The 27029-nt window shown below is 39.1% G+C and overlaps 1 protein-coding gene and 1 gene segment (V, D, J or C); both read left to right on the top strand.

The window, feature by feature from the left end:
• Nucleotides 1-7090: 7090 nt before the first annotated feature.
• Nucleotides 7091-7408, top strand: LOC138825196 (endogenous retrovirus group K member 10 Pro protein-like). Its single transcript, XM_070019578.1, has one exon. It carries the CDS (start codon nt 7091-7093, stop codon nt 7406-7408), a length of 318 nt encoding a protein of 105 aa, XP_069875679.1.
• An 8918-nt stretch (nt 7409-16326) lies between these two features.
• LOC138825195 (immunoglobulin kappa variable 1-16-like) lies at nt 16327-26928 on the top strand. The segment is given in 4 exon segments: nt 16327-16427; nt 16546-16887; nt 25557-25591; nt 26743-26928. Coding segments are annotated over 4 exon segments (618 nt in total).
• The last annotated feature ends 101 nt before the right edge of the window (nt 26929-27029 follow it).

Genomic DNA, 27029 nt, shown 5'->3' with positions numbered 1-27029 from the left:
GTTTGCGCTGTCATCTTGACTATTTTTCTGGTTGCACCTGCTGCATGTACACTGACTTAACCACGATGCCTTAAGACAAAAATAAATAAAGTTGGAAAACATAAGGGCAGATTTCTGAGCTTAATACTTTCTGGGCTGTCCTGAGTGTCTTAAATTGCCATGGAAATTCTAGATTTAATTTTTCTTGATTTACATTTTACTTTAAATATTCTTTTAGGGAATTTTAATTTTGCATTGTCTTGAGTCTATGTTTCAACCTACTGAAAATATAAAATGATGTTGTCCTCCAATTTATAACTGTGGAAATACTTTTAATTAGCTGTGTCTTCTTTCCTCTAAAAGAGATATTTTTTCTATTCACTGTGTTTGCATAGACTCTACTAAGTGATTATTATATCCTATGGTTTATTTTAGTAATTTTTAATATATTTGTACAAATTTCATCAGCAAATCAAGATACCTGGCTACGTCACTTCTCAATTTAATGTGTTCTTGCTTTATAGAATTTGGAGGAGAATATCCTGTATAATTGTGTATGTAAGGATATGATAGTAAATATTTCAACATTTAAAACAATCTGATGGGGAAAATGTTAAAATATTTCACCACTTATTATGATATTTATCATTGACTTTTTACATATGTTTCAAACCACTTTGGTATTTTTTCATTATTTCTGTCTTCCATAGACACTAATACCTTTTGAAATGTCATGAATAGATATTGACTTTTAGAAGTATTTTAATTAATATACTCATATTATCTTATTTCTAATCATGTTAGGATTGGAAATTTACAGATACACCTACTATATTAAAGACAATAGAAGTAGAGCTGATGCTCAAGTGGTAGAGTACTAGCTGAGGGACAACACCCAATCCATGAGTTCAAGACCCAGTTCCAAGAACAACAGTAAAAAATACAATCATGGAGCTGGACACAGGTGGCTCAGTTCTGTAATCCAAGCTACTCAGGAGGCTGAGATTTGAGGATCACAATTCAAAGCCAGTCCAGGCAGGAAAGTCCAGGAGACTCTTATCTACAATATACCAGAAAACAGGAAGTGGTAGAGAGCTCGCCTTAGGCTGAAGAGCTGAATAGCATAGGGACAGTGCCCAGGCCAAGTGTTCAAGCCCCACAACTAACAAAAATAATACAACCATGTAAATTTAAAAGAACTTTCCAATTTAACTTCCTCAAAATATTGTCCTTGAGAGAAGGACGAGGGAGAAAGTGGGAAGGAGGATTAGGAGTAAGAGGTAAAGGAGAGCAGGATGAAATTCTCCCTTTCCAAGAAAAATTTTTGACAATGTGCAGAGGAGACAATAGGCTGAAAAATTTGAGTATGTATGATCAAAGGTCAGAGGAAGTGCTTGTAAAGTAAGCTGAAGATTGGAAGACATGTGAAACATTGAGAAAACAGGACTGTAACCAACCATTGCTATAGGTGAAGTGGCATGAAACTCACACAAATATACTGTGAAGCTGGTAAAATTGGTAGTACTGGGGTTTGAACCTCAAGGTCTTTGATCCATTTGGAGTGGATTCTGGTTCAGGGTGATAGATAAGGCTTTAAATTCAGTTTTCATGTTTCTACACGTTTAGCCAATTCTGACAGCACCATTTATTGAAGAGAGTGTTATTCCTTCATCCTTTGTTTTTGGCTTCTTTACCACAGATTAGGTGGCCATGGGTCTGTGAGTTCCTTTCTGGGTCTTCAATTCTATTCCATTGTTCTACAAGCTTGTTCATGTGCCATCACCAAGCTGTTTTTGTAAGTAAAGCTTTATAATAGAGTTTGAAGTTTGGGATTGCTATTCCTCCAGCAGTGTTCTTCCTGCTAAGAATTGCTTTAGCTATTCAGGTTTTCTATTATTCCACATGAATTTTTGGATTGCTTCTTCTTGTTGCTTGAAAAATGTTGGTGGGATTTTGATGGGGATTGCATTGAATTTTAGATAGATCTTGGCAGTATTGCCATTTTCACAATGTTAATCCTCCCAATCCTCTATTATGAAGAAGAGTGGAGAGAGCAGACCGCCTTGTGATAATCTTTTGAGGACATAGTTTTAACTGTTCACCATTTAGTATAATGCTGACTGTATTTTTGTTGTATATAGCCTGTATTATAGTGAGGAATGTTCCATGAGTTCCTAGTTTGTCCAAAGTTTCCTCCATAAAGGACCATCCACAAGTTTTATGGTTCATTTTCAGCATAGTGTCCATGAGTACCATTGCTACATTTGTTCACCTTTTTTGTCTACATTTCTGTGACTCTCCTTACCCTCCAAAGACATATGAACTAACAAACAAATAAGACAAGAAAACAAAACAGTAATAAAGAAAATATGTGTTATTTCCATTTTTTGATTTCCTTTTGATAAATGTTATTTTGTATGGTCAGAAATAAGGATACAAGAAGATCAAATGTAACAATGAGATGTACAAAACACTATGTTGAAAATTAACTTTACAAGTTTGCTCACTGGGGGGTGGGGAGATTTTGGGGAGGTTGAGAGGTAAGAGATAGTAGGGGAAAAACAAAGAAGGGGGTAAAAATGCTGGATAGGAAATGAGCTCATTATCTTGCTCATGTAACTGTAATCCCTCTGTACAGTATCTTTACAATAAAAATATATGTTTAAAGTAAAAAATAAGTACACAGGCATTGTGTCTTTCTGTTCCTCTTGTTTTTTTTTTTTGTTTGTTTCTGGATGTGGGGCCTGAACTCTGGGGCTGAGCACTGGTCCTCAGCTCTTCCGCTCAAGGCTAGTGCTCTACCACTTGAGCCACAGCATAACTTCCAGCTTTTTTTTCCTTTTTGGTTACGTGGAGCTGAGGATTCGAACCCAGGGCCTCATGCATGCGAGGCAAGTACTCTACAACTGAGTCACCTTCCCAGGCTTCTGTTCCTCTTTAAAGAATATCCTCTTTTAGTCTCACTTTGTGTACATGCTTAGAGACCTATATTTTAGATATAGTCTCCTCACATGGAAGAAAACATGCAGTACTTCTCTGTCTGTGCTTAGCATACCACACAACATGATTTGTCCTAGGTCCATCCATTTCCAGACAAATGACATAATTTTATTTTTTCTAATGATTATGTACAATTCCTTTTTGAATAGGTAACACATTTTTAACTGTTCAACTGTTGTAGGACATCTTGGATCTTTCCACAACTTGGCTATTTTGAATAGTGTGGCAATGAACATGGATATGCAAGTGTCTATATGGTGTGCTGGCTTGTGAAGTTCAGGTTAAATGTGGAGGAGTGGTACGGCTGGGTTTCAAGGAAGATCTATGTTTCATTTTGTGAGGAACCTCCAGACTGTTCCAGAGTTTTTGTTCAGTTTAAATACCACCACCAGTGCAGTAATATTCCTTTTCCTCCACATCCCTGCCAACATTTGTTATTTGAATTCACAATGCTGGCCAATCTTATTGGAGTGAGATGGACTGTATGAGTTGGTTTTATTTTTCATTTCCTCTATGGCCAGGGACAATGAGCATTTCCTTATATGTTCCTTGGCCATTCTTACCTCATCTGCTAAGTCATCTATCCTTAGCTCTTTGCCCATTAACTACTTGATTTATTAGTTTTGGGAAGGGGTAGTTTCTTAAGTTCTTTGTATAGTTTGGATATAGGCTTTGTCTGATGTATTGCTGGTAAAGATATCCTCATAGCCTGTTGGGTATCTTTCTAGTTTAGTAACAATGTCCTTTGCTGTGCAGAAATGTTCTAGTCTGATAAGGTTTTGAAATGATATGTTCACATTTACATACTCTGTTAGTAATTTACTTTTCAATGTTGACATTGGCTACTTATAATGATTTAATATAAAGCTATTTTGTATTTATAAAGATAACTGGAGAATACAGATCATTACAGTTTTGATTCTGAACTTTCAATACTCTTATAATCTATCCTAGTAAGATATGGTATTTTGTCTTTTATCAGTTTAAATCCTCTTGCTCATTGTTAACACATTTTGGCTCTCAACCTTGCTGATGCTTTACACAGGATCCACAGGCCCATGGCTGTATGCTCAAAGCTCTGGTTACAGGATTTCCCAAAAGAAGTTTCTGGAGTGATTCAGATTAGTGAGGACATCAAGAAAGTGCCACTGTACACACTCCTCTTCATCCTGCTTCTGGGGTTTAGACTGGAGGTTTAGATGAGTGATATCCTTAAGAACTAAAACTTGATTTGGGGCATATAGAATAAATCAAATCATCTATATTAGTCTGAACGTTGATACATTGGAAAACCACTTACCCATATACATTTTAATGAGACCAATGATGCAATGTGTGGCCATTCTCTATTCCTGATGGAAAGTGTCTTTAAGGAATTGATGCTTACTCTTCCTCTAATCTCTGTGACTGTATGTATAGGAAAGATGGTCACCAGGAACATCAAGTCAAGCCAGTCTTTTAAAGAGCTCCAACCAGAAGAATGGCTTAGCCTAGACTATAGGTAGAGCTGGTCAGATCTGGTTGAGTCAGTCAGAGTAGCATTTGAAGCATACTTCCTGCTCATAGAGACATGACCCAAAGGCACGTCTGCCTAGGTTGCCAGCCATGAGCTGTTCATGCTACCTACATGTCCCTGGGGTACTAATCAGTGCCCGTCACAAGTGCCTTACATCAACTCCCTGCTAAGTAATTGGCTGAGATTGACTCAGGAGGTTGAAAAGCTGGGGCTATAAAATCCCCCCCCCCTTTTCCAAGCCTTTCTATAAGCCAGGCCCAAAGAAACATAGGTCCCATGGTTTCCCTTATTTGAAATATCTAGTATGTGTCTGAGTCATGCAGAAAAGGTCAGATAGGTGATGTTAGGGAAATGAACCCTAAGATATGTATTCAATATTTTTTCTTTCATGCGATTGTTTCTAACATATTTATAAGATGATTTTTATGTTGCTTTGTATGTCCCTCCCCCACAATATAACCCCTGCTTTCACTGTATTTCATGTCGGTATAATTTGAGGAGGGGAAGGGGAAAAACAAGTCATTTAAATAGGGATACAGGTGGACCCATTGCAACAATGAGATGTACAAGTCGTTATGTCCAAAACGAACTTTACAACTTTAGTGGGGGGGGGGCAGGAGTAGGATGGGAAGGGATGGGAAGGGGAAACAAAGGAGGAGGCTACAATGCTTGATAAGAAATGTACTCATTATCTTGCCCATGTAATTGTAACCCCTCTGTACAGTATTTTCAGTATAAAAAATAAATTTAAAAAATCCCCCCCTTGTACAGAAATAAACGAGACCTGCTTAAGCCTGTTTTCCCGATGTGTGTTCCTTGTGCGAGTCATTCATGCTTACCTCCTGCCAGAGATCTAGCCCTACAAGTGGCGCCCAACCTGGGGCTCGAGCTCTTTGGACAGATGGACAGTCTAGTGCCTCCATGGGCAACCTTCCCCCTGGAGCACGAGAGGCTCAATCATGAGCGCTTATTGCCCTGCTTCAGACTATGTGGATAAAAGTATCACAAAAGGAAGCTAGTTTAATATGGGAAATAGTTAATGAATCGTGCCCCTGGATTGGGATCCAGACAGCTGGACCGCGTCCTTCAGGCGGCTGGTAAAAAAGAAGTCCGCTAAGGCGCTGAACTGCCCCTTCACCTTTTACCCCATTGTAGTAGCTATTCAAGCCTGTCTATCAGGGAAAGAAGAAGGGGAAACTCTGCAGGGGTTTAAAGCCTCGCTGCCAAAACAAACAAAACAAACAGAAAATGGCAAAGCTGTTCAGGCACTTCCATCTCTTGTGAGCAGCAAACAATTCCAGTAAGAACAGGAATGACCAACAACTTCCACCATCATGTGACCCAGGGGGCCTGCCGGCTATGCTTGTAAAGCCGCCTCCCCCACACTATGGGTCCCAGGAAATCTGCCCAACCACTTCTTTTGGCCATTTAGACCAGCCTGGGAACTCCCCTCAGGGAACTTTATATCCTTGGGTGGACATATCCAACTTTGCCCAAGAACAAAAACCCGTTGTTCCCCGTGTAATACAACAGTTGTTCGTGGGCCCCACAACTACTGTGACAATGACAACCAAGCCTATGAATGAACCCCAGTTCATGTTCCCGGTAAACGTCCACCGAACCGCTGCACGATCTAACCAATGGTACCCCCATGACCCAAAAGTACTTGACAAATACCGGTCTGCTGGCAGGGAAGATGGGTTACACTCCCCGTATGCTCAACAAATGCTCGAAACCCTTAGCATTGATCTTAACTGTCCCCATGATTGGAAGAGCTTAATGCCCGCAGCATTATCTTCAGGGGACTTCCTTTTATGGAAGGCTGCTTTTTATGATGAATGTGAACAACAAAGCTCACGAATGTCACTGCTGGGGGCACGCCGCTGGCATGGGGACCCTGATTGCTTAAAAGGGGAGGGAGCTTATGCGTCTCCCGCCACACAAGCAGCAGCATCTCCCAGTACTTTGACCAAGTATGCCTCTGTGCGCGGGCTGTCTCCTCAGTCCCTTCTAAGGAATGGAACAAACAACTAAAAACCCCTCATACAACGTCCCAATGAGCCTTTCACTGAATTCGTTGCTTGTGTTCAAGAAGCAGTGGCTTGAAAAGTATCCCACGCTGGAGCCCGAGATGTGCTAACCAAGACCCTAATATGGAAGGGGCCACACAGGAATGCAGGAAAGCCATTGCCCCTGAACGAAATGGGGAGATCACTGATTGGATCCTAGCCACCAAAGATTTGAGAACATCAACTCTTGCTATGACTACCCTTGTGCAGGCTTTCGCCTCTATGACTGCCAGTGCTCGCGCGCCCCCTATTGGTACGATGGGAAATCGACCTTGTTGGGGATGTGGCTGAACTGGTCATTTCAAAAAAGATTGCCCATCAATCGGGGCTCACCCAAAAGAAAACAACCTCCTTCTGTATGTCCTAAATGCAAAAAGGGTTTTCATTGGGCCTATGAATGCCACTCTAAGACTCAACCTTTAAACTAAATAAGGAGCAGTCCTCAGCCCCGACTCCAAGATGACAAAGGCAACAGCCACCAACTCAAGTGTTATGGACTATTCCTATCCAAAATGGAAAAGCTATAATGAAACTTAAAATCAATGGAACATTATTTAAGGGCATCATTGATACGGGAGCTGACTGTATAGTCCTTAGAAAAGAAGAAATAGAAGGGTTGGGATGGAACCTAATTCCTGGCCCCTGCATACAAGGTGTAGGTGGAAAAACAAATCTCCTCCAGGCCCAATTGCCTGCAAGATGGGAAGAGTGTGATGGGGCCACCAGGGCTTTTAAACCTCTTGTTGCCCCTGGCCTTCCATGCAATCTTTGGGGAAGAGATGTCCTCACTAATATGGGTACTGTGATAACAACAGATGATAGGCTTTTTATGAAGACATTGTAACTGATCGAGCCATTAATCACCCACAGTACTCCCAATTCTAATGGCCACTGTTGCATGACCAGAGCCAGTTCCACTCCAATGGGACACCACCAAACCCATTTGGGTCGAACAGTGGCCTATTTCCCCTGAAAAGCTCCCTCATCTCCAGGTTCTAATGGAGGAACAACTAAAAAAGGGACACATAGAACCTAGCATCAGTCCCCACAATTCTCCCATTTTTATTATCCAAAAAAGGGCTCAAGGAAAGTGGAGACTTCTCCATGACCTACGTTCCATAAATAGTCATATAAAAAAGATGGGAATGCTCCAACCCGGACTTCTGCACCCTTCTGCAATACCCAAATATTGGCACATTGCCATTATTGACATCAAGGACTGCTTTTATTCCATCCCCCTACATCCCAAAGATAAAGAATATTTTGCCTTCTCACTATGGGAACCTAACTGTCAACTACCCACTCGTCGATATCAATGGAAAGTTCTCCCTCAAGGAATGAAAAATAGCCCTACACTATGTCAGATGTATGTTGCCCATGCTATTAGGCCTTTGCTTTCAAAATGCTTTTGTGTCCATTACATGGATGACATTTTAATAGCACATAAAGATGCTACAACCATGCAAACCTGTTTAACAAAACTCAAGGAGAACCTTACAATGCTGGGCCTTCATATTGCCCCTGAAAAAATTCAACTCAAAGCCCCTTACGCCTATCTTGGATACCATCTAAATCAAACAATTACCCCAAATTGGCCTAAGATCATCATTAAGTCCCAATATAGTTTAACTGAATTACAACAATTATGTGGACATATCAACTGGGTAAGCGATTTTATGTGCCTCCCCACCCAACAGCTCCAACCATTGTTTCAATTGCTTCAGGGACCCTCTGACCCAACTTCTCTTCATTTACTTTCACCTGATGCTCAACAAGTTTTACAAGTCACTGAATGATTATGGTCAACCTCCTTGGTATTTTTAGATACCACCAAAGAAATCACCCTAATTATATTAAATAATAATGGCCTAATGGTGGTGCTGACTCAAATCCATGGTGTATTACCTTGTCACTTCCCATTTACCAAAAATTGGCACACCCATTACCATGCTATGCAACCTAGCCATCAAAGGCACAGAACGATGCCGTCAGATTTATGGCCCATTCCACAACCATCATATATGGCCCATTACAAAAGCAATCTTTGATTTCCTAACAACCAAAGAGGAATTAGCCTTACAAATCATCCACTACTATTTTAACATTGATAATCATATGCCCCAAACCCCATTTCAAAAGTTATCCAAGAACTCCCACTTTCATGGAAATTTACTCGTCCCAAGGGACAACCTATCCCTCAAGCCATTGTAATTTTTTACCGATGCTAGCAAAACTGTTTATGGATTTTACAATGCCAATACTAAAAAATACATGCTTCAACAACACTCCATGTCCATTCAAGCTGCTGAGTTACTGGCCATTTTGCTCGCCCTTACATCTTTTCCCAAAGAACTTCTTAATATTTTTTTCTGATAGTTTATATGCAACACAAACTGTTGCCATTCTTCCTGAAGCTTTATTAAAAGATGATGGTCACAATGTAACACAAATAATGTGTAAACTACAAACTGTATTAGACAATCGTGTCCAACCCTGGTACATTCAACACATTAGATCTCATACTAACCTCCCTGGACCCCTAGCTGCTGGAAATGAAGCCATTGATTGTGCTGTCAACTGTATTACTCACCAATATGTCCATGGACCAGGCCCGAACATTACATGGTTGTTTTCATTTATTGGCAGCTACTATCAAACAGTTATTTCCTGATTTAACACACCAACAATACAAGCACATGATTTGGTCCTGCTCCTCCTGTGTGCCTCTTTTACCCTTATGATCACTTCAACCCATGGGAACAAATCTGCAAGGCCTTAGGCCCAATGGCACATGACAAATGGGTATAACACATATCCCTCAATTTGGTAAACAAAAATCTATCTATGCACACATAGATACATTCTCAGGCTTTATATCAGCTTTAGCCTTAACAGGTGAAACAACAAAGCACACTACTAAGTCAGTTCTACATGCCATTAAAATTATTGGTGTTCCTTGGACCCTTAAAACAGATAATGGCCTTGCTTACACCTCCAAACATTTTTGTAAATTTTGTACCCTTTGGAACATTACACACCAAACAAATATTCCATATAACCCAGAAGGCCAAGCCATTGTTGAATGTAGTCAAAGAAATCAAGACCCTCCTATTAAAAGAAAAGGGGGAACTGGAGGGGCTAGTGCTTATAGATCCCCAAACACAATTAAATTATTGCCTTATAGTAAAAAAAACTTTTAACATTCACACCCACTACACGTGGGTCCCCCATGGCCCAGCATTGGGGACTCATGAAAACACCTACTCCGGTCCCTTTGGTTAGATGGAGGGACCCCATCACAAGAAAATGGGAGGGCCCTGCTCCCTTAATGGCACAAGGGAGAGGATTTGCTTGTATCTTTCCAGACATGAGTGATAAGCCTGTTTGGATCCCAGCTCGAGATGTCCAACCAACCGTCACCACCTACGAACCAGATGTATCAACTACACTTGAACAGCCTGAGGAGGAGGAGATGCAGACCTTGAGCTAGAGCCCATGCCATTACTTGGGGAGACCTAAAGGCATCGGTAGAACAAGCCCAGGCTATGGCCCCAGACCTTGACCCGGGGCATGGTACTCTATTCCTCCTAATGTGTGCCATTATTACAGCCAATTCTCAATCTGCTGCAGGCAGGGTAAGATAACATTAGTGCCTAGCCCCTAAATCTTGATGATGGTAGGGGAAGATACCACCATCTTCCCTCAAATGCTTTCTTCAAATGGCATGGTTGGCCTTCCTTTCTTGGCAGACACTCTATGGTATCAAAAAACAAACCTTACTTTTGGATGGAAGGGAGCCATCTCTTTTTGTTTTTCAAATGAGACAGTAAAACAATTTGATGGCTGTACCATCCCCTTTGCAACAGTAACGCATGGGATGGGATGATGGGACACAGGACCCTAAACCATTTGTCCCACCGGAAAAAATTGCACTCAGGCTACTGACATACCTTTTCATATGCAGTTATGCCCGCACAGAGAGTTTGATAGCTTTAGCAATGTTTCTACTCCTCTTGAGGAATTAGTAATTAGCCTTTGTGCCAGTTCCTGGCAAGGCAAAGTATTTGGGGACCTCGCGTTGTCCCTCTACCTGGCTACATACAACAATCTGAAAAAGATCCCAAACCTCAAAATCTAAAGGAGTTTTATAACTCTTCAGGAGGATGATTGGGAGACCTAGGACCCCCCATGCCAATTGTTTGTTCATCACATTCCTGCCTGGATTTGTCCCCTTTCCTGTTGGCCAATACTCCTTGCTGTAATGGATCTGCATGCAACCAGGTGTCAGGAATGGTAGTGGTTAGAGCCCCGTTCTTTTTTTGTCTAGGAGACAACTCCTCCGCTACTTGCACTTTCAGCAATCACTGGCAACCCAATGACTCATATCCTTTTGCAGGTTTGGTATGTGTTCCCCCATTTATTGTTCTGGCTACTATTGACTCTCAGTTTTCCCAGGTTCAACTGATTCATCTGTACCCTAAAAGAGCAGTAGGATTGATCACTGCAATCGTGTCTGCAATCATTGCTACAGTGGCTTCAGCTACCACTGCTGCTATATCGCTGTCCCAAAGCATGTCAACTGTGCATCAGATAAACCAGCTCATCCCTCAACTGTCAACCATAGAATTAAAACATTTGCAAGTTGCCAATCATCTTAAGGGAGGCCTCCTTGTGCTCCAACAACAAATAGACTTGCTCCAAGAACAGATTACATTTCTTCAATTACAACAAGGAGGACTATGTAATGCTATGACTACTCTCTGTCAGCTTTCCACTCTGGCACCCAATGTCATTGAACTTAGTAACTACATCAAAGACCCTTGGTCCCTTAAGTACTTAAACTTAACCCACCACCTGCTGCATGATGTTACCCGCCTAAACCAGACCACCATACAGCTTATTCCCACTGCCTCCTTTTTAGAAGATGTGCATAAAAAGTTACAGCAATGGTTTTCGCCATCCTCTCTGCTCATCTGGGGAGGCCTTGCGCTTGTAGGGCTTACTATCCTAGGAAGTATTAAATGTTTGCACTCCCGGTGAAAACACCTGCAATAAAAAGGAGAATTTGTGGGTAGAGCTGGTCAGATCTGGTTGAGTCAGCTAGAGTAGCAGTTGAAGCACACTTCCTGCTCATAGAGATATAACCCACAGGCACATCTGCCTAGCTTGCCAGCCCTGAGCTGTCCAAGCTCCCTACATGCCCCAGGGGACCAATCAGTGCCTGTCACCAAGCAGTGCCAATCACAAGTGCCTTACATCAACTCCCCACTGAGTAATTGGCCGAGAAGGACTCAGGAGGTTGGGAACGCTGGGGCTATAAAATCCCCCCAGTGTATAGAAATAAATGAGACCCGCTTAAGCCTGTTCTGCTGACATGTGTTCCTTGTGCACCTCATTCACACTTATCTCCTGCCGGAGATCTAGCCCTACATAGGACCAGAAGAAAATAGATCCTGCTCCTACAGGGCTCATCTGGTGGCCATTTTCTTGGATGTCTGGGTCCCTGGTGGGTTCCATAGAGAGTACTTTGGACAGATTTCACACTGACCATCACCAGCCTCCCTGTGATTCACATAACCAACTATTACTCACCACAGTTTTGTAAACTTCCCTCTCAACACTTCAGCCTCCACCACAAACTTCACAGAAAATAAGTCAGAGATTTTGCTGCCACAGCTGTGTACTCTCTGCTCAGTCCTGCTTTCTCCCATGGTCATTGTTTGCATCTGTGGCTGTGATCCTGCATAATCATGGAAGAATATGTAATGGCAAGGGAAGATGGAGTAGAACAATCAATCTAGAGAATAAGCGTCACCATGAACATTATTATGGGACATGATCCCTTCTCTACTCAGAATGTTTCTCATCTTTCGAACTGTTACATAACAGGGAAACTGAGGCTTCAAATCCTTGGAGAGATAGGGTTAGTGCCCTGACAAACTGTCATTTCCCTGTGCCCAATCAAACAGAAATTCTCATATTCTTATTTTTATTTTTATTGCATTTTCTTCTGATATTCCATCATGACTCTAATATAGGCTAAAGACAAGCTGTCCTGCAGTTATCCAATCTTTGCTTATTACTCCAATGGTAATAGACAAGGAGAAGAAAGGTGGGGAAAATGCCCCAGTGTTCCTACTCATTTAGAAACTCAAATTAAGCTGACCTTAGTATCTAGTGGCTTATTTCAAAATTATTTGGTTTGACCCCTACATGTTTTCTGTGTCCATTCACTTTATATCTTTGTGATATTTAACAGGTGGTCCAAAACCTTTCCATCCATTTCTTTTTCTAGAAAATGTAATAAGGTAACTAATAATTTTGTTTGATGTATATATTTTCGGACAATTATTTCTTCTTCATTATCTATACCACTAAATTTTAATTTAAAAAGTTTTACAGTAATTTTAAATAATTTAGAGGTCCACACTTCTTATACATAAGTAATGTTCAACTTATGATGGTTTGCATTTCAATGGATCAATAATTGTAATTCTTTTTTTCTTTCCACTGTCTCCAAAGCAGTGTGTGCTCAGTAGCAATCTAGATTCATATTTTCAATGCTTATCTTTCCATGGGTGATTGATACCTAGTACTAATACTCTTCCTTGATACCAATCAGAGGTACCAAGCAACAATTTCCAATAGCCATATATATATATATATATGCATATATACATATATATATATAGACTAATCACAAGAGAAAACAAACACTACATAACAGTATATCATAAATATACAATTATTATAAAGAAAGGATTTTGTTACATGTAGTTACCCATCAGCAGAATAATGGAAGTGTTCAGAGGAATGTAAGGTAGCATGGCTACCTAAAATGGTTCTGCAGGATATTTGTAAGAGATGCATATTTTTTTGTCATTTGTGGGGCTTGAACTTGGCCAGGGTCCTCTCCCTCAGCTGTTCAGCTCAAGGCTAGCTCTCTACCACTTTAGCCATAGTGCTACTTTGGTTTTCTAAGTGGTTTATTGGAGATGAGAGTCTCACAGACTTTCCTGCCTGGGCTGGCTTTGAACAGTGATCCTCAGATCTGAGCTTCCTGAGTAGCTAACATTATACGCCATTCAGGCCATTGTAATACAAGCCACTGGCACTCAACTTGTATTATACACATTTTTGACCAATAATATCCAACCTACAATGGATTTATCTATATGTAATGATAATGTTTAGCATAATTTTCACTCTGTGCTTGAAATTTTTTAAAACCTTGTAGTCAACCTTCTATAACATCTTAATAGCTTCTGTATATGTTTCTGTATATGTATTTTGTATGTGTATGAAAATAGGTAAAGAATATCTCCTTACAGTAATGACCACCCACAGTGGGCAGCATTCCCAATAATAGCTATTCTTTTTTATATTCATGGCAATTAATTTTTATGACTTTATCTATTTACATATCTCTCAGATTTATTTGAAAAGTTGCTTATGTCAAATATTTAACACATTGGGAAATTGTGTCTTTCCATTATGTTTTTCTCCATTTTTCACAAGGTTTATGAGTATTACTGATCTTTTAAAAATATTTATTTTATTGTGATATTAAGGTGAATTACAGAGGGATTATAATTATAGGAGTCAGATGAGTACAGTGACAATGGATAATGAGATAATTTTGTACTATCTCTTCTGTTCCCTCACTCTCTCCCTGTCCCACCCTCATGTCTCCATCTATGAAATATATAAACTTGTATAATTCACTTCCATGCATGTCAAGTGAGCTCCCCTGCTTCCCCTATTCACAATTATTACCTCAAAATCTATACAATTCTGTATTCCCTCAACACTCCTGAGTATGTACACTTGAATATACCATATATGAATAAAACAGAATCATCAAAAATTACAAGAAGAAAGACAGATCTTTTGTTCTGTATGATTGAGTTCATTTAGAAATATATGAATATTTACATGTATTTTATATAAATATGAAGAGGCATGTAGACATTCTAATTGTTTCTCTCCTAAGAGTATTCTCTTTTGGTCTGATTTTGTGTAGCTATTTAGAATCCTGTATGATTTATCATATCCCAATGCTGTCTTTTCATAAACCATCTATACCTAGATTTCTCTTGGGCTCTGACTTAGACCAAAACCAAGCTGTCCTCATTTTGACCATTCCTTCCAGCAGGTGGCAGGATTTACACACCAGTATCCAGTGAAGATCATTAGGGGTAGGGCTGGCAACCTTGTAACAATAGGCTCTTGATATATTTAGCCAGAGATTTCTCCAGGCCCTTCACCTGCAGACCTCTGAAAACCAGAGTCAGCCTGTGGAAATTCAAGATACTAGAAATTTATTCTTTTCACAGGTAGAAACAGCTCTCACACGCCTCTGGCCCAAAGCAATTTTTTGGTTAGGAGGATGAGCTATCAATCGGCCTTGCTCTCCTCAATACATGTTACAGACAACTTCTCAGACCTGATGTAGCTTCAAGATTACTAATATTCCCAGACAGAAAGGAAGAGTCTGGGTATCATCCTATGTATTTGCAAGGGTGAGAACATAATGAAGACCCAGAAAATATATCATAACACTGGAAGCCCAATGAGAAAGAAACAACATGATATATAAAGCCATTGTCTCAATGTCCTTTCTCTTACTCACTGATTTGGTTCAGACCACCTTTCATGTGAGACTACATGCTTCTTAATTATTAGTATTCCACATGAAGAAGCAGATTTTGGATAAATTAATCGCCTTGCTTTTTTGAATTATTGTATGTCATTGTAAGATTATTAAACATAGCATGTACATTGATAACATGTGGTTGTAAGTCCAAGATTAAAATGTCTAGATGGAGATAGTGGCATATCACAAATACTGAGGTAATTTTGTTTTTTTCTGGTAGCAACAAGCTTTTGATTCAGCCCCTTAGCCATCAAACTACGGGAAATGGCTTACTTAGGACATTGTTGTAATTGCTTCCCTAGCTTTAAATGTTTATATAATTTACATAGTAAAGCCAAATAAGGGAAAGTTTGCCTCAGCTTTATACCTGATCTTAAGGAGAATCCACATTTCTGGGGGTGGGGGGAAAGGCTGGTTGAGGGGCTTGAACTCTCGGCCTAGGTGCTATCCCTGAGCTCCTCAGCTCAAGTCTATTGCATTACTACTTGAGCCACAGTGCCACTTCCGTTCTTCTAGTGGTTAATTGGAGATAGGATTCTCACAGAATTTCCTGTCCAGACTAGCTATGAACCACGATCCTCAGATCTCAGCCTCTTGAGTAGCAAGGATTACAGGTGTGAGCCATTGGCGCCCAATGAGAATCCACATTTTATTTTATGGCTATATGTGTGTGTTGGAACAGACTGAGATATAAAAACAGCTTATATCTCTTGCTGTGGCAGTGAGAATGTTCCAATGCATAAAGTTATTAAACCAGTTTAAAATGTCCAGAAACTCTATTCTCCATATATGGACTATAAAACATTCATTTTGCCTTTATCTTATCCCTTTCTAGTCATTACAGAGAATTGAGGTTAGAACACACAGGAAAAGCAGGTCCTCATCCCTGCAGGCACCAGTATATCTACGCATAAAAGAGCAGACTGATTGTGACTTGTCCTGTTTGAATGAATCATATTCTCTAGTCTAAAACTAAGACACATGGGCACCATGGACCTATGATGATTTCCTGAGAAGAGCCAGCCTTACAGCTATATCATCTTTGCCCAACCCTGCTGATTTGAATTTGCCTAGATCACATCCTACTGCCATAATGACTTCATAATTAGCTGTTCACACCTGTGCAGCAGTCAGTCCCAGTCAGCACACAGCATGGACATGAGGACTGCTACTCATCTCCTGGGGCTTCTGCTGCTCTGCCTCCCAGGTAAGGAAGGATAATACTTCTCTCACCTTGTGTGGTCAGTGATGCCTGCAGCTTCAGTGATGTCCTGTAATAACATGACTAATAATGTGGCTATTTACTTTTATGTTTCTAATGCCAGGTGCCAGATGTGACATCGAGATGTCCCAGTCTCCTTCCTCCCTGTCCGCATCTCCAGGAGACACAATCACCATCTCCTGTAAAGCCAGTCAGGGTATTAGCAGGGTATTAAACTGGTATCAGCAGAAACCAGGGAATTCCCCAAAGCTACTGATCTATTACACTTCAAATTTGGCCTCTGGGGTCCCATCCAGATTCAGTGGAAGTGGATATGAGACAGATTATACTCTCACCATCAGCAGCCTTCAGCCTGAAGATTTTGCCACTTATTACTGTCAACAGAGTATTAATTACCCTCCCACAGTGATACAAGCCATTATCAAAACCTCCCAGGAAAGCAGAAGTGAGATATTGGCCTGCTTTAGCTGCTTTGCCTAGTTGCTCTACCTGTTGACACTGCTACTCAGATGCAGCCAAATTCTAAAGGAAGAATTGTCTGCAATCTAGCAATCTGTTGTTCTTAGCCCCAGCAAAATACCTATGGTACTGAGTCTGATTTAATAGTTGAAACAAATTCTTATATATGAGGAGTGCCCATCAATTATTTTGGACATTCCACTTCACTAAATTATAAAATAGGTCATTTCCAATTAGTTTCTTCATAGAAACTAAAAAAAAACTGCTAAAATAAAAATGATCTTTGTGGTTTTCTGAATTGATGTATTAATTCAATTTCTTACTGCACAAGTATCCAGCTTACAGAACAAAACATTTCTATAGATGGTTCTTCAACTGTTATAAATGTCCTAACCCCTGCCTCATTCAAGCCAGCCTGGATCAGAAGCTTAGGAGCTTTCCTACTTTTGTTTGATGTCAATATACCAGCTGGTATCCACCTGACTCAGGAATCAACTGCATGGATAATAAAGACCTCCAATTCTATTGGCAAATCCATCCTCTTCAACTTAATTTCCATTTGTGACAAAAGGTGTCTACTACTGTTCCTAAGGAGAAACATAAAATACAAGAGCCAGATAATCTCACAGACAAGGAAGAAATGAGATAATATAAAAAAAGTGAGCAAACTTTTGAGAGTTAGTGTTTCAATAAGCTCATGCAGGCTCTGAAGTGTGTGCTCAGAATTATGAATTTAAAAGTAGGAATGAAGAGGCCTCACATCATAGCACAATTCTCAGTCCAATTTATTTGTAATTAATAATGGCCTGAGAAAAGAAGATAAAGAGGAGTTCTGACACAATGGCCTTCTATTGGCATCCTCACAGAGCCAAAGTCCAGGAGGAAGAAGGACCCAGGACCAGCACCACATCAGCAGGTTGAACTTGGGTTCAGAGTACTTCAGAAGCAGAGAGGACTAATTTGGTGCCCTCTCCCATGGCTCAATATAGCAGAATCAAAGGTACAAACCCTTGTGAGGAAAAATCTCGTTCCACAGCCCTCATTCACCTATAAAAGGTTTTAGAATTTTAAAAAATGTAATTCATATAAATGTAAAGCTTATGATTTTATGGTCTATATTTGTCAATATTCTTTTAATCAATATGCTTTCAATGCAAATTCAAAAAGAGAAGCAGACAAAAAATCCACTTAAAACTACACAGATACTTGCAATAACAGAATGGGACTTGTTTAATACATTGAGTGACAAAGTAGAGAATATATTTATTTTGTTGAAGCTTCCTGACTCCTACCCATCAGTCATTTCTCATCCATTTTTAATTTTCAGACAGGTGTCATGCTTGTACCTTAATAGGGCTGGCAATGCACTTTCAACTTCAGATTTTGTATTCTCATAATACGGAAGAATGAGTTTGGATCTTTTCACAAATATTCACTGAAACTTAAAATCCAGGATGAACTTGGGTTAGGAAGGGTTCAAGATTTCCCTTTCTTCCATGATCATAAACCAGGCACCACTTTGAGCCCCACCTCTTGTAAACAGATATAAGTTAAGATCTAGCTAGACTTAAAAGAGAGGTTTCTACTGCAGTCCTAATTTCTTTATGAATTGTGCAGTTAATAGATGTTTACAAATATCACTGGGTTTGCAAAGAGACTCTCTCTAGAAAGTTCTTGAGAATGTACAAGGCCATTAAGATATTAGAAAAGAATCAGGTCTTGAGACAAGTTCTACAAACACCCACACGCAAAGTTGCACAGTAGTTAGAGACACATTCACTGGATCTAAACCGCAGGTCACATGGATTCCCCAGAGCTCTGAATCTTTCTTGAATAGAGTATCTGCATCCTCCACAGGGAGGAGAGGAGAACACAGTTCCCTGGGACTATGCAACCTGTCCTTAGTCCTGTTTCAATTGGATTCCATATTCCAATGGATGAAAATCATTGGTCTTCAAATTAACAGAACTTATTTCCTTTTTTGTTATTATTAAATTTTTATTGTGAAAATACCGTACAGAGCATGGTAATGAGTATATTTCTTATCAAGCATTGTTGCCTCCTCCTTTCTTTCCCCTTCCCATCCTTTCCCATCTCTCCCCCTTCCCCCCTCCTCCCCTCCCCCTCATCCAAAGTTGTAAAATTCATCTTTCAACATAATGTCTTGTACATATGATTGTTGCAATGGGTCCACCTGTATCCCCATTTAAACAATTTTTTATTTACCTTCCCCTCCACAAATTATACCAACATCAAAAACAGTGAAAACTGGGGTTATACCATGGGGGAGGGACACACAAACAACAAAGAAATCATCTTATAAATATGTTAGAAACAATAGCAAGAAAGAAAAACAATTTGAGTCCTTATCATGGGGTTCATTGAGCCTAATATCAACTTATCTGACAATTTCTGCTTGTGTCAGACATAACTAGTAATTGCAAATAAGGAAACCATGGTACATATGTTTCTTTGGGCCTGGCTTACTTCACTTAATATATTGTTTTCCAAGTCTTTCCATTTCCTAACGAATGGGGCAATGTCATTCTTTCTGATGGAGGCATAGAATTCCATAGTGTGTATATACTCCATTTTCTTGATCCATTCATCTACTGAGTGGCATCCATATCTTAGCTATGGTAAATAACGCTGCAATAAACATAGTTGTGCTGGTAGCTTTAGTATGGACATATTTGTGATCATTTGGTAAATGCCCAAAAGTGGGATTGCTGGGTTATAGGGGAGCTCTATGTGGAGTCTTTTGAGGAACCTCCATACTACTTTCCAAAGTGGTTGAACAAGTTTACACTGCCACCAACAATGAAGTAAGGTTCTCTTTTGTCCACATCCCCTCCAGCATCTGGTGTTCTTAGAGTTCTTGATTATAACCATTCTAACTGCGGTGAGGTGGTATCTCAATGTTGTTTTGATTTGCATTTCTTTTATAGCTAGAGGGGTTGAACATTTTTTAATGTGTCTATTGGCCATCCTTCTTTCCTCTTCAGAGAAGTTTCTCTTTAATTCTTTAGCCCACTTATTTATTGGGCAGTAGTTTCTTTGAAAATTTGTTGTTGGGGGGATTTAATTTTTAGAGTTCCAAGTGTATTTTAGATATGAGACCCTTTTCTGTTGTATGGCTAGAAAAGATCTTCTCCCAATTCATGGGCTTTCTATTGATCTTGCTTGCTATGTTCTTTACCATCCAGAAGCTCTGCAATTTCATACAATTCCATTTGTCCAACCATTCTTTGATTTGTTGTGTTTCTGGGTCTCTATAAGAAAATTTCGGGGTGTGCCAAAGAAATCTAGGGTTTCTCCTATTCCATCCTGTATAGTTTTCAGAGTGTCTGCTTTGACTTCCAGGTCTTTAATCCATTTGGAGTTGATTCTGGTACAGGGTGATATATAAGGATCTAGCTTTTGTTTTCTACAAGTGATTAACCTTTTTTGCCAGCAGCATTTACTGAAGAGGCTGTCTTTCTTCCATTCTATTTTTTTAGCTACCTTATTGAAGATTACATGGCTATAGGTCTGTGGGTTCATTTCTGGGTTTTCAATTCTATTCCATTGGTCTTCAGGTCTGTTCATGTGTCAGTACCAAGCTATTTTGATTACTATGGTTTTGTAGTAGAGTTTGAAATTTGGTATTGATATTTCTTCAGCACTGTTCTTCCTGTTAAGGATCATTTTTGCTATTCGGGGTCTTTTATTGTTCCATATGAATTTTTGGATTGCCTCTTCTATTTCCTTGAAGAATGAGGTTGGAATATTGATAGGTGTTGCATTCAATTTGTAGATAGCCTTGGGAAGTATTGCCATTTTCAAGATGTTGATTCTTCCTATCCAGGAGCATGGGAGGTTTTTCCACTTTCTAAGTTCTGTTTTGATTTCCTTTCCCAGGTTTTTAAAGTTTTCATCATAGAGGTCCTTCACTTCTTTGGTTAAGTTAATTCCAAGTATTTTATTATTTGTGAGGTTATAATGAATGGAGTTGCTTTCCTGATTTCAACCACACTTTTCTCATTGTTGGCGTGCAGAAAAGCCATTGATTTTTGAGGGTTAATTATATACCCTTCTACTTTGCCAAAGTTTTGAATTAGCTTGAGTATTTTGGAAGTGGAATCTGTGGGATTATTTAATAAAGTTCTTTTTTCTACATAACGCCTTATACATGTCATTGTTGCAATGGGTCATTTTACTGGCTTGAGAAGAGATCACGACTCTCTCTCTTTGTGTGTCTATGTCTATCTCTCTTTTTCTGTGTGTCTCTCTCTCATACAGATGCAACTGGATATACTAGTTATATGTTAAGGGATGATGTTTCCCCTCATTGGGAAAGGATAAGACAAAGGCATGTATGGTTGGGTAGCAGTGATTTTTGTTGAAGTAATCATGTCCAGCATCAACACTTACCACTTCATGCTGATGAACAGTGAAAAGTATTATCAAATGGCACAAAGGTAGCAAAATATGAGAGGTCTCAATATAGGAAAAGTACTGAGGATAGAAGACACCTAATGTTTCAATGGGGGCAAATTTATGAGTCATCCAGAGATCAGAATAAACATGTGTCTACAAAATATGCTTCAACTATAGCATCATGATCATCATCAAACTAAAGTAAAATAGCTTTCAGTATATTCAATATGTTTCATATTATCTTTTTACTTAAAGAAATTAAATGCCTGGGCACCTGTGCCTCACATGTGTAATCCTAGTTACTCAGTAAGCTGAGATGCAAGGATTGACATTTGAAACCAGCCCAGGCAGGAAAGTCCATGAGGCTATTATTCAACTGTGTGCATCAGGGAAGTTGGTCTGTAGTTCTCTTTTTTGTTGAGGTTTCTCTTGGTTTGGGATAGCTCCCTCTGTTTCTATTTCTTGGAAGAATCTGAGTAGTATGGGTACTAGTTCCTCTTTAAAGGTCTTATAGAATTTCAAGGTGAATCCAGCTGGTCCTGGGCTTTTCTTTGTTGGGAGATTTCTGATTGCTTTCTATATCTCATTGTAAGATATTGGCATGTTTAATTGATTTATTTCTTCTTGGGTCAGTTTGGGCAATTTGTTTTTATGTAAATATTCATCCATTTATGCTAAATTTTCTTTCCTTAGTGAGTATAGATTCTTCAAATAATTTTTTATAATTGTGTGGTTGTTTGGGTATTTGTTGTAATTTTTCCCATGGCATCCCTGATCATATTGATTTGGGTTTCCTTTCAATTTTTTTAGATGATATTTCCAGAGGTCGATCAAATTTATTGATTTGTTCTAAAACATCAGTTTTTTGGTACATTTTTCATTATAGAAATACTGTACAGAGTGTTACAATTAGGTGACCAAGGTAATGAGCATTGTTGCTTCCTCCTGTCTTTTCCCCCTACCGGCCCTTCCTTCATACTTCCACTACTACCCTCCTTCTCCCCACCAAAGTTGTACAGTTCGTGTTCAAGTTAGTGTCTTGTACATCTCATTGTGACAATGTGTTAACCTGTATACTTAATTAAGTATTTTGTTTTTTCCTTTCGCCTCCCCAAATTACAGAAGTGTATACACAATATGCAGGGTCCCCATATCAAATACAGGAAAAACCAGGGGTTATAATATGGGAGAGGAACATAGAAAGAAACAGAAAAATCACATGTTACATACGCAAGAAAGAAAAAAAATATGTGTCCATATCTTGGGGTTCATTTCACTTAACATCAATTCATATGATTTTATGTACATAGCTTTTGACCTTTTCTGCTTGTCCTACACATGTACTAGTTATTGGACATAATGGAAACCAAGGAACCTATGTTTCTTTGGGCCTGGCTTACTTCACTTGATAAAACTTTTTCCATCTTTCCATTTCTTAACAAATTGGTCGATGTCATTCTTTCTGGTGGAGGCATAAAAACTCCTATGACCCAGCAATCCCACTTTTGGACATTTATCCAAACAATCACAAACAAGGCCATAGCTACCTACAGAACTACGTTTATTGCAGCATTATTTACCATAGCTAAGACTTGGAACCAACCCAGATGTTTCTTAATAGATGAATGGATCAAGAAAATGTGATATATATATATATATATATGTATATATGTATATATGTATATATGTATATATGTATATATGTAGATCTATATAATGGAATTCTATGCCATCATCAGAACAATGACAGCTTTTTGTTTTATTAATTTTATTTGCAGTTTTCTGTGTCTCTATCTTGTTAATTTCAGCTATAATTTGGTTATCTTGCTCCATCTTGTAAATTTAGGTTCAATTTTTTCATGCTTTTCTAGTAGTTTTAATTGCAACATGAGATTAATTACTTGGTCTTTCTCTAATTTTTTTATGTGTGCACTGACAGCAATAAATTTGCCCCTCAAGACTGCTTTTGCCATGTCCCACAGGTTTCTTGGTGATGTGTATTCATTTTCATTGAATTACAGGTAATTTTTTTAAAAATAAGTTTTTATTGTGAGAATACTGTACAAAGAAGGGTTACAGTTACATGAGCAGGATAATGAGTACATTTCTGATCAAGCATTGTAGCCTCCTCTTTTGTTTTTCCCCTACCATCCCTTCTCTCCCATCACCTGAACTACACTCCCACACACACCCCAAACTCACCTCCCCACCCACCGCCTAAATTGTAAAGTTCGCTTGTCAACATAGCATCTTGTACATTGCATTGTTGAAATTGGTCAACCTGTATACTTGTTTTAAAAATTTGTTTTAAGTCTTCCCATCCCCAAATTATATAAATATCAAATATAGTGAAAACAGGTTATAACATGGGGGAGGGACATACAAAGCAACAAAAAAAACCAGAGGGTACCTTATAAATGTGAGAAGCAATAGCAAGAAAGAAAAAACTACTTGTGTCCATACGTTGAGGGTTATTTTGCTTATCATCTTATCTGATCTTTTCTACTTGTCTCAGACATATACTAGTAATTGCAAATAAGGGAAACCAAGGGACCTATGTATATTTGTGCCTGGCTTACTTCACTTAGTATAATTTTTTGAAGTCTTTTCATTTCCTAACATATGGGGCAATGTCATCATTTCTGAGGGAAGCATAGAATTCCATTGAGTATATATACCACATTCTGTTGATCCATTCATCTACTGAGGGGTATTTGCGTTGGTTCCATATCTTAGTTATGGAAATAATGCTGCAGTAAACATAGTTATACTGGTAGATTTAGTATGGTTTTGTTTGTGATCATTTGGTAAATGCCCAAAAGTGGGATTGCTGGGTCATAGGGAAGCTCTATGTGGAGTCTTTTGAGGAACATCCACACTACTTTCCAAAGTGGTTGAACAAGTTTACACTCCGACCAACAATGCAGTAGGGATCTGTTTTGTCCACATCCCCTAAAGCATCTATTGTTATTGGAGTTCTTGATTTCAGCCATGACCCGGAAAAGCAAAAATGACACTTAACAGAAAGAACAGTGATGGAGGAATATCAATACCAAATTTAAACTCTACTAAAAAGCCATAGTAATCAAAACAGTTTGGTTACTGAAGAGACCTTGGTTTCAAGAAAAGACCTGAGGACCAATAGGATAGAATGAAAATCCAGAAATGAACCCACAGACCTGTAGCCATCTAATCTTCGATAAGAGATCTAAAAAAATACAATGGAAGAAAGAGATCCTATTCAGTAAATGGTGTTGGCAAAAATGGTTAATCACTTGTGGAAAAATAAAGCTAGATCCTTATATATTACCCTGTACCAGAATCAACTCCAAATGGATCAAAGACCGCAGAGTCATAGCAGACATTCTGAAAACATTACAGGACAGAATAGGTCTCATTGGCACAGGCCAAAATTTTCTAATAGAGACCCAGAAGCACAACAAATAAAAGAAAAGTTGGACAAATGGGATTGCATCAAATTGCAGAGCTTCTGCATAGCAAAGGACATAGCTATCAAGATCGATAGAAAGCCCACGGATTGGGAGAAGATCTTCACTAGCCATACAAGGGACAAGGGTCTCGTATTTAAAATATAATTGGAACTCAAAAAATTAAATCCCCCAACAACAAATCCTCAAAGAAACAACTGCCCAATAAATAAGTGGGTTAAAGACTTACAAAGAAACTTTTCTGAAGAGGAAATAAGGATGGCCCCTATACACATGAAGAAATGTTCAACTTCTCTAGCCATAAAAAAATGCAAATCAAAACAACATTGAGATACCACCTCACCCCAGTTAGAATGGCTATAAACAAGAGCTTTTGTTCTGTCCCTAAGTTTTATGCTAAAGCTAGCATTCTCCACTTCTGGTTTTTGGCATTTTATTGGATATAAGAATCTCAGGTTCATTTTGGGTCTGGTTTCAAACATAATCCCTCAGATTGCAGCCTCATGAATAGCTAGAAATTCATTCATTCTAGAGTCACAAACACCTTACAATGAAATACTCCATAACGTTTGTAGTTGAATGAAATATTTCCCATGAATTTATTAAGTAAGCTACATATTTCCCATTAAACAGACAAATACTATTGTCCACAAGTATAATGTATAATTGATTCTTGGTGAATTTGTTGTATCCTTTAACCTCCAAATCATATTTCTAGATATAACTTTTCATTAACTCCTTGGTCTAAAATAAATCTCCTTGTTTGTATCATCTTATCATTCTATAGGAGAACCTGAGGTTCCTCAGTTAACTCCACCATTGGTAAGAACAAAGATCTGCCTAAAAGAATAGATCTGATTTTTTCTCACTCGAATTAAGAACCACAGCAATGATTCCACTATCATTGGAAAACTAGGGGCAAAATACATCTTGTTTCAAATCTGAACAGATAGGAAAGTCTGCTTTACCCAGAGGAAGGTAAAGTAAGTTCATGCAGATTGGGAACCTACCTGTCTCATTGTGTAACCCAGGCTGGTCTAACTGTTTGAATAACATGGCAACCCAGAAAGGCTTCCTTGTTCATTGGTAACACCAGCTCATTGACTACTGTAGCACAATCGCACATCCCAACCTTTCCATCTCTGGATGGCATTTGCAGACATGCTGTTCTGGAGATTTATTCAGGAAGACAACCTCCCTCTCCTTCCTCCAGCTGAGTGATTTCACTATTCTATAAACTCTACTTACTTCCTTTTGGAATGTGCTGCTGTTTGAGATGTTGTGACAACTTCAATTTGGGGAATACGAAGCATTTCTTAATGACATATGTGTGGAAGGGCAACCATGGCATGGTCTCCCCAAGGCATCTTAGGTAGAAATAAAATTTCAACAGAGAAATTCACAAGTTCCTGGAAAGACTCGAGCTACACTAGAAAATATTCAATATTATTTTTGTCTTGTCTAGCCACGACTCCCATTGAGTGAAGGAAAACCTATGTCTCCTTTAAACATCAAGGTAAGCCTTTCTGAATTAATTTGCACATTGTGTCATTACATAACATTTCAAGTTGCTCAAAGCTTCTTTAGAGGCAGTTTCTGAGACCTGAAAAGCATTGTCAAATCTTGATGTTGGACATGGGATCACAGGTTTCCTTGGTATGGCTGTTCTGCTCTGGGCTCCAGGTGAGGTGGGAGGAAAGGGTTAGTCACATTCATCACGGCCATTGTTGGTCTCTGCCCTGATAAGTTATAGCTGTCACTAATGCAATATGCCTACTTTGGGTTTGGTCTCAGTACATCTGTGGCCATTCTTGACATATGATTTCCATTCCAGGCTCCACTGGAGACATTGTACTGACTCCAACTCCTACATCTCTGGCCCTGTCTCTTCAAGACATGGCCACCATCACCTGCGGAGCCAGGGAGAATGTTGATAATAAATTTTGGAGAGTTTCATATATTGGTACCAACAGAAACCAGGACAGCCTCCAAAACTTCTGACCTATACAGGATCCAACAGGGAAAGTGGGTACCGAAATGAGTTCAGTGGCAGTGAGTCTGAGACAGATTTCAACTTCACCATAAATCCAGTGGAGGCTGAAGATGCTGCAAATTGCTATGGTCAGGAGACTAACAAGTTTCCTCTCACAGTGCTCTAGCTCAAACAAAATATTCTTCAGACAGCTGCTCACTGAGGTTCACTGTCTCAGATGTGTCTCTTCCACTGTTCACTTCAATCAACACTTTCTAGATTTGTTTG

Source organism: Dipodomys merriami, unplaced genomic scaffold, assembly GCF_024711535.1.
Source record: "Dipodomys merriami isolate MVZ:Mamm:240054 unplaced genomic scaffold, mDipMer1.0.p SCAF_136, whole genome shotgun sequence".
NCBI classification, from domain to species: domain Eukaryota; kingdom Metazoa; phylum Chordata; class Mammalia; order Rodentia; family Heteromyidae; genus Dipodomys; species Dipodomys merriami.
The sequence above is the reverse complement of the archived record's forward strand: the minus strand, read 5'-3'. Positions and strand labels throughout refer to the sequence as shown.

Bases quoted from the DNA above. Each gene is read 5' to 3' on its own strand.
- LOC138825196 (XM_070019578.1), top strand. From the start codon at position 7,091: ATGAAACTTAAAATCAATGGAACATTATTTAAGGGCATCATTGATACG.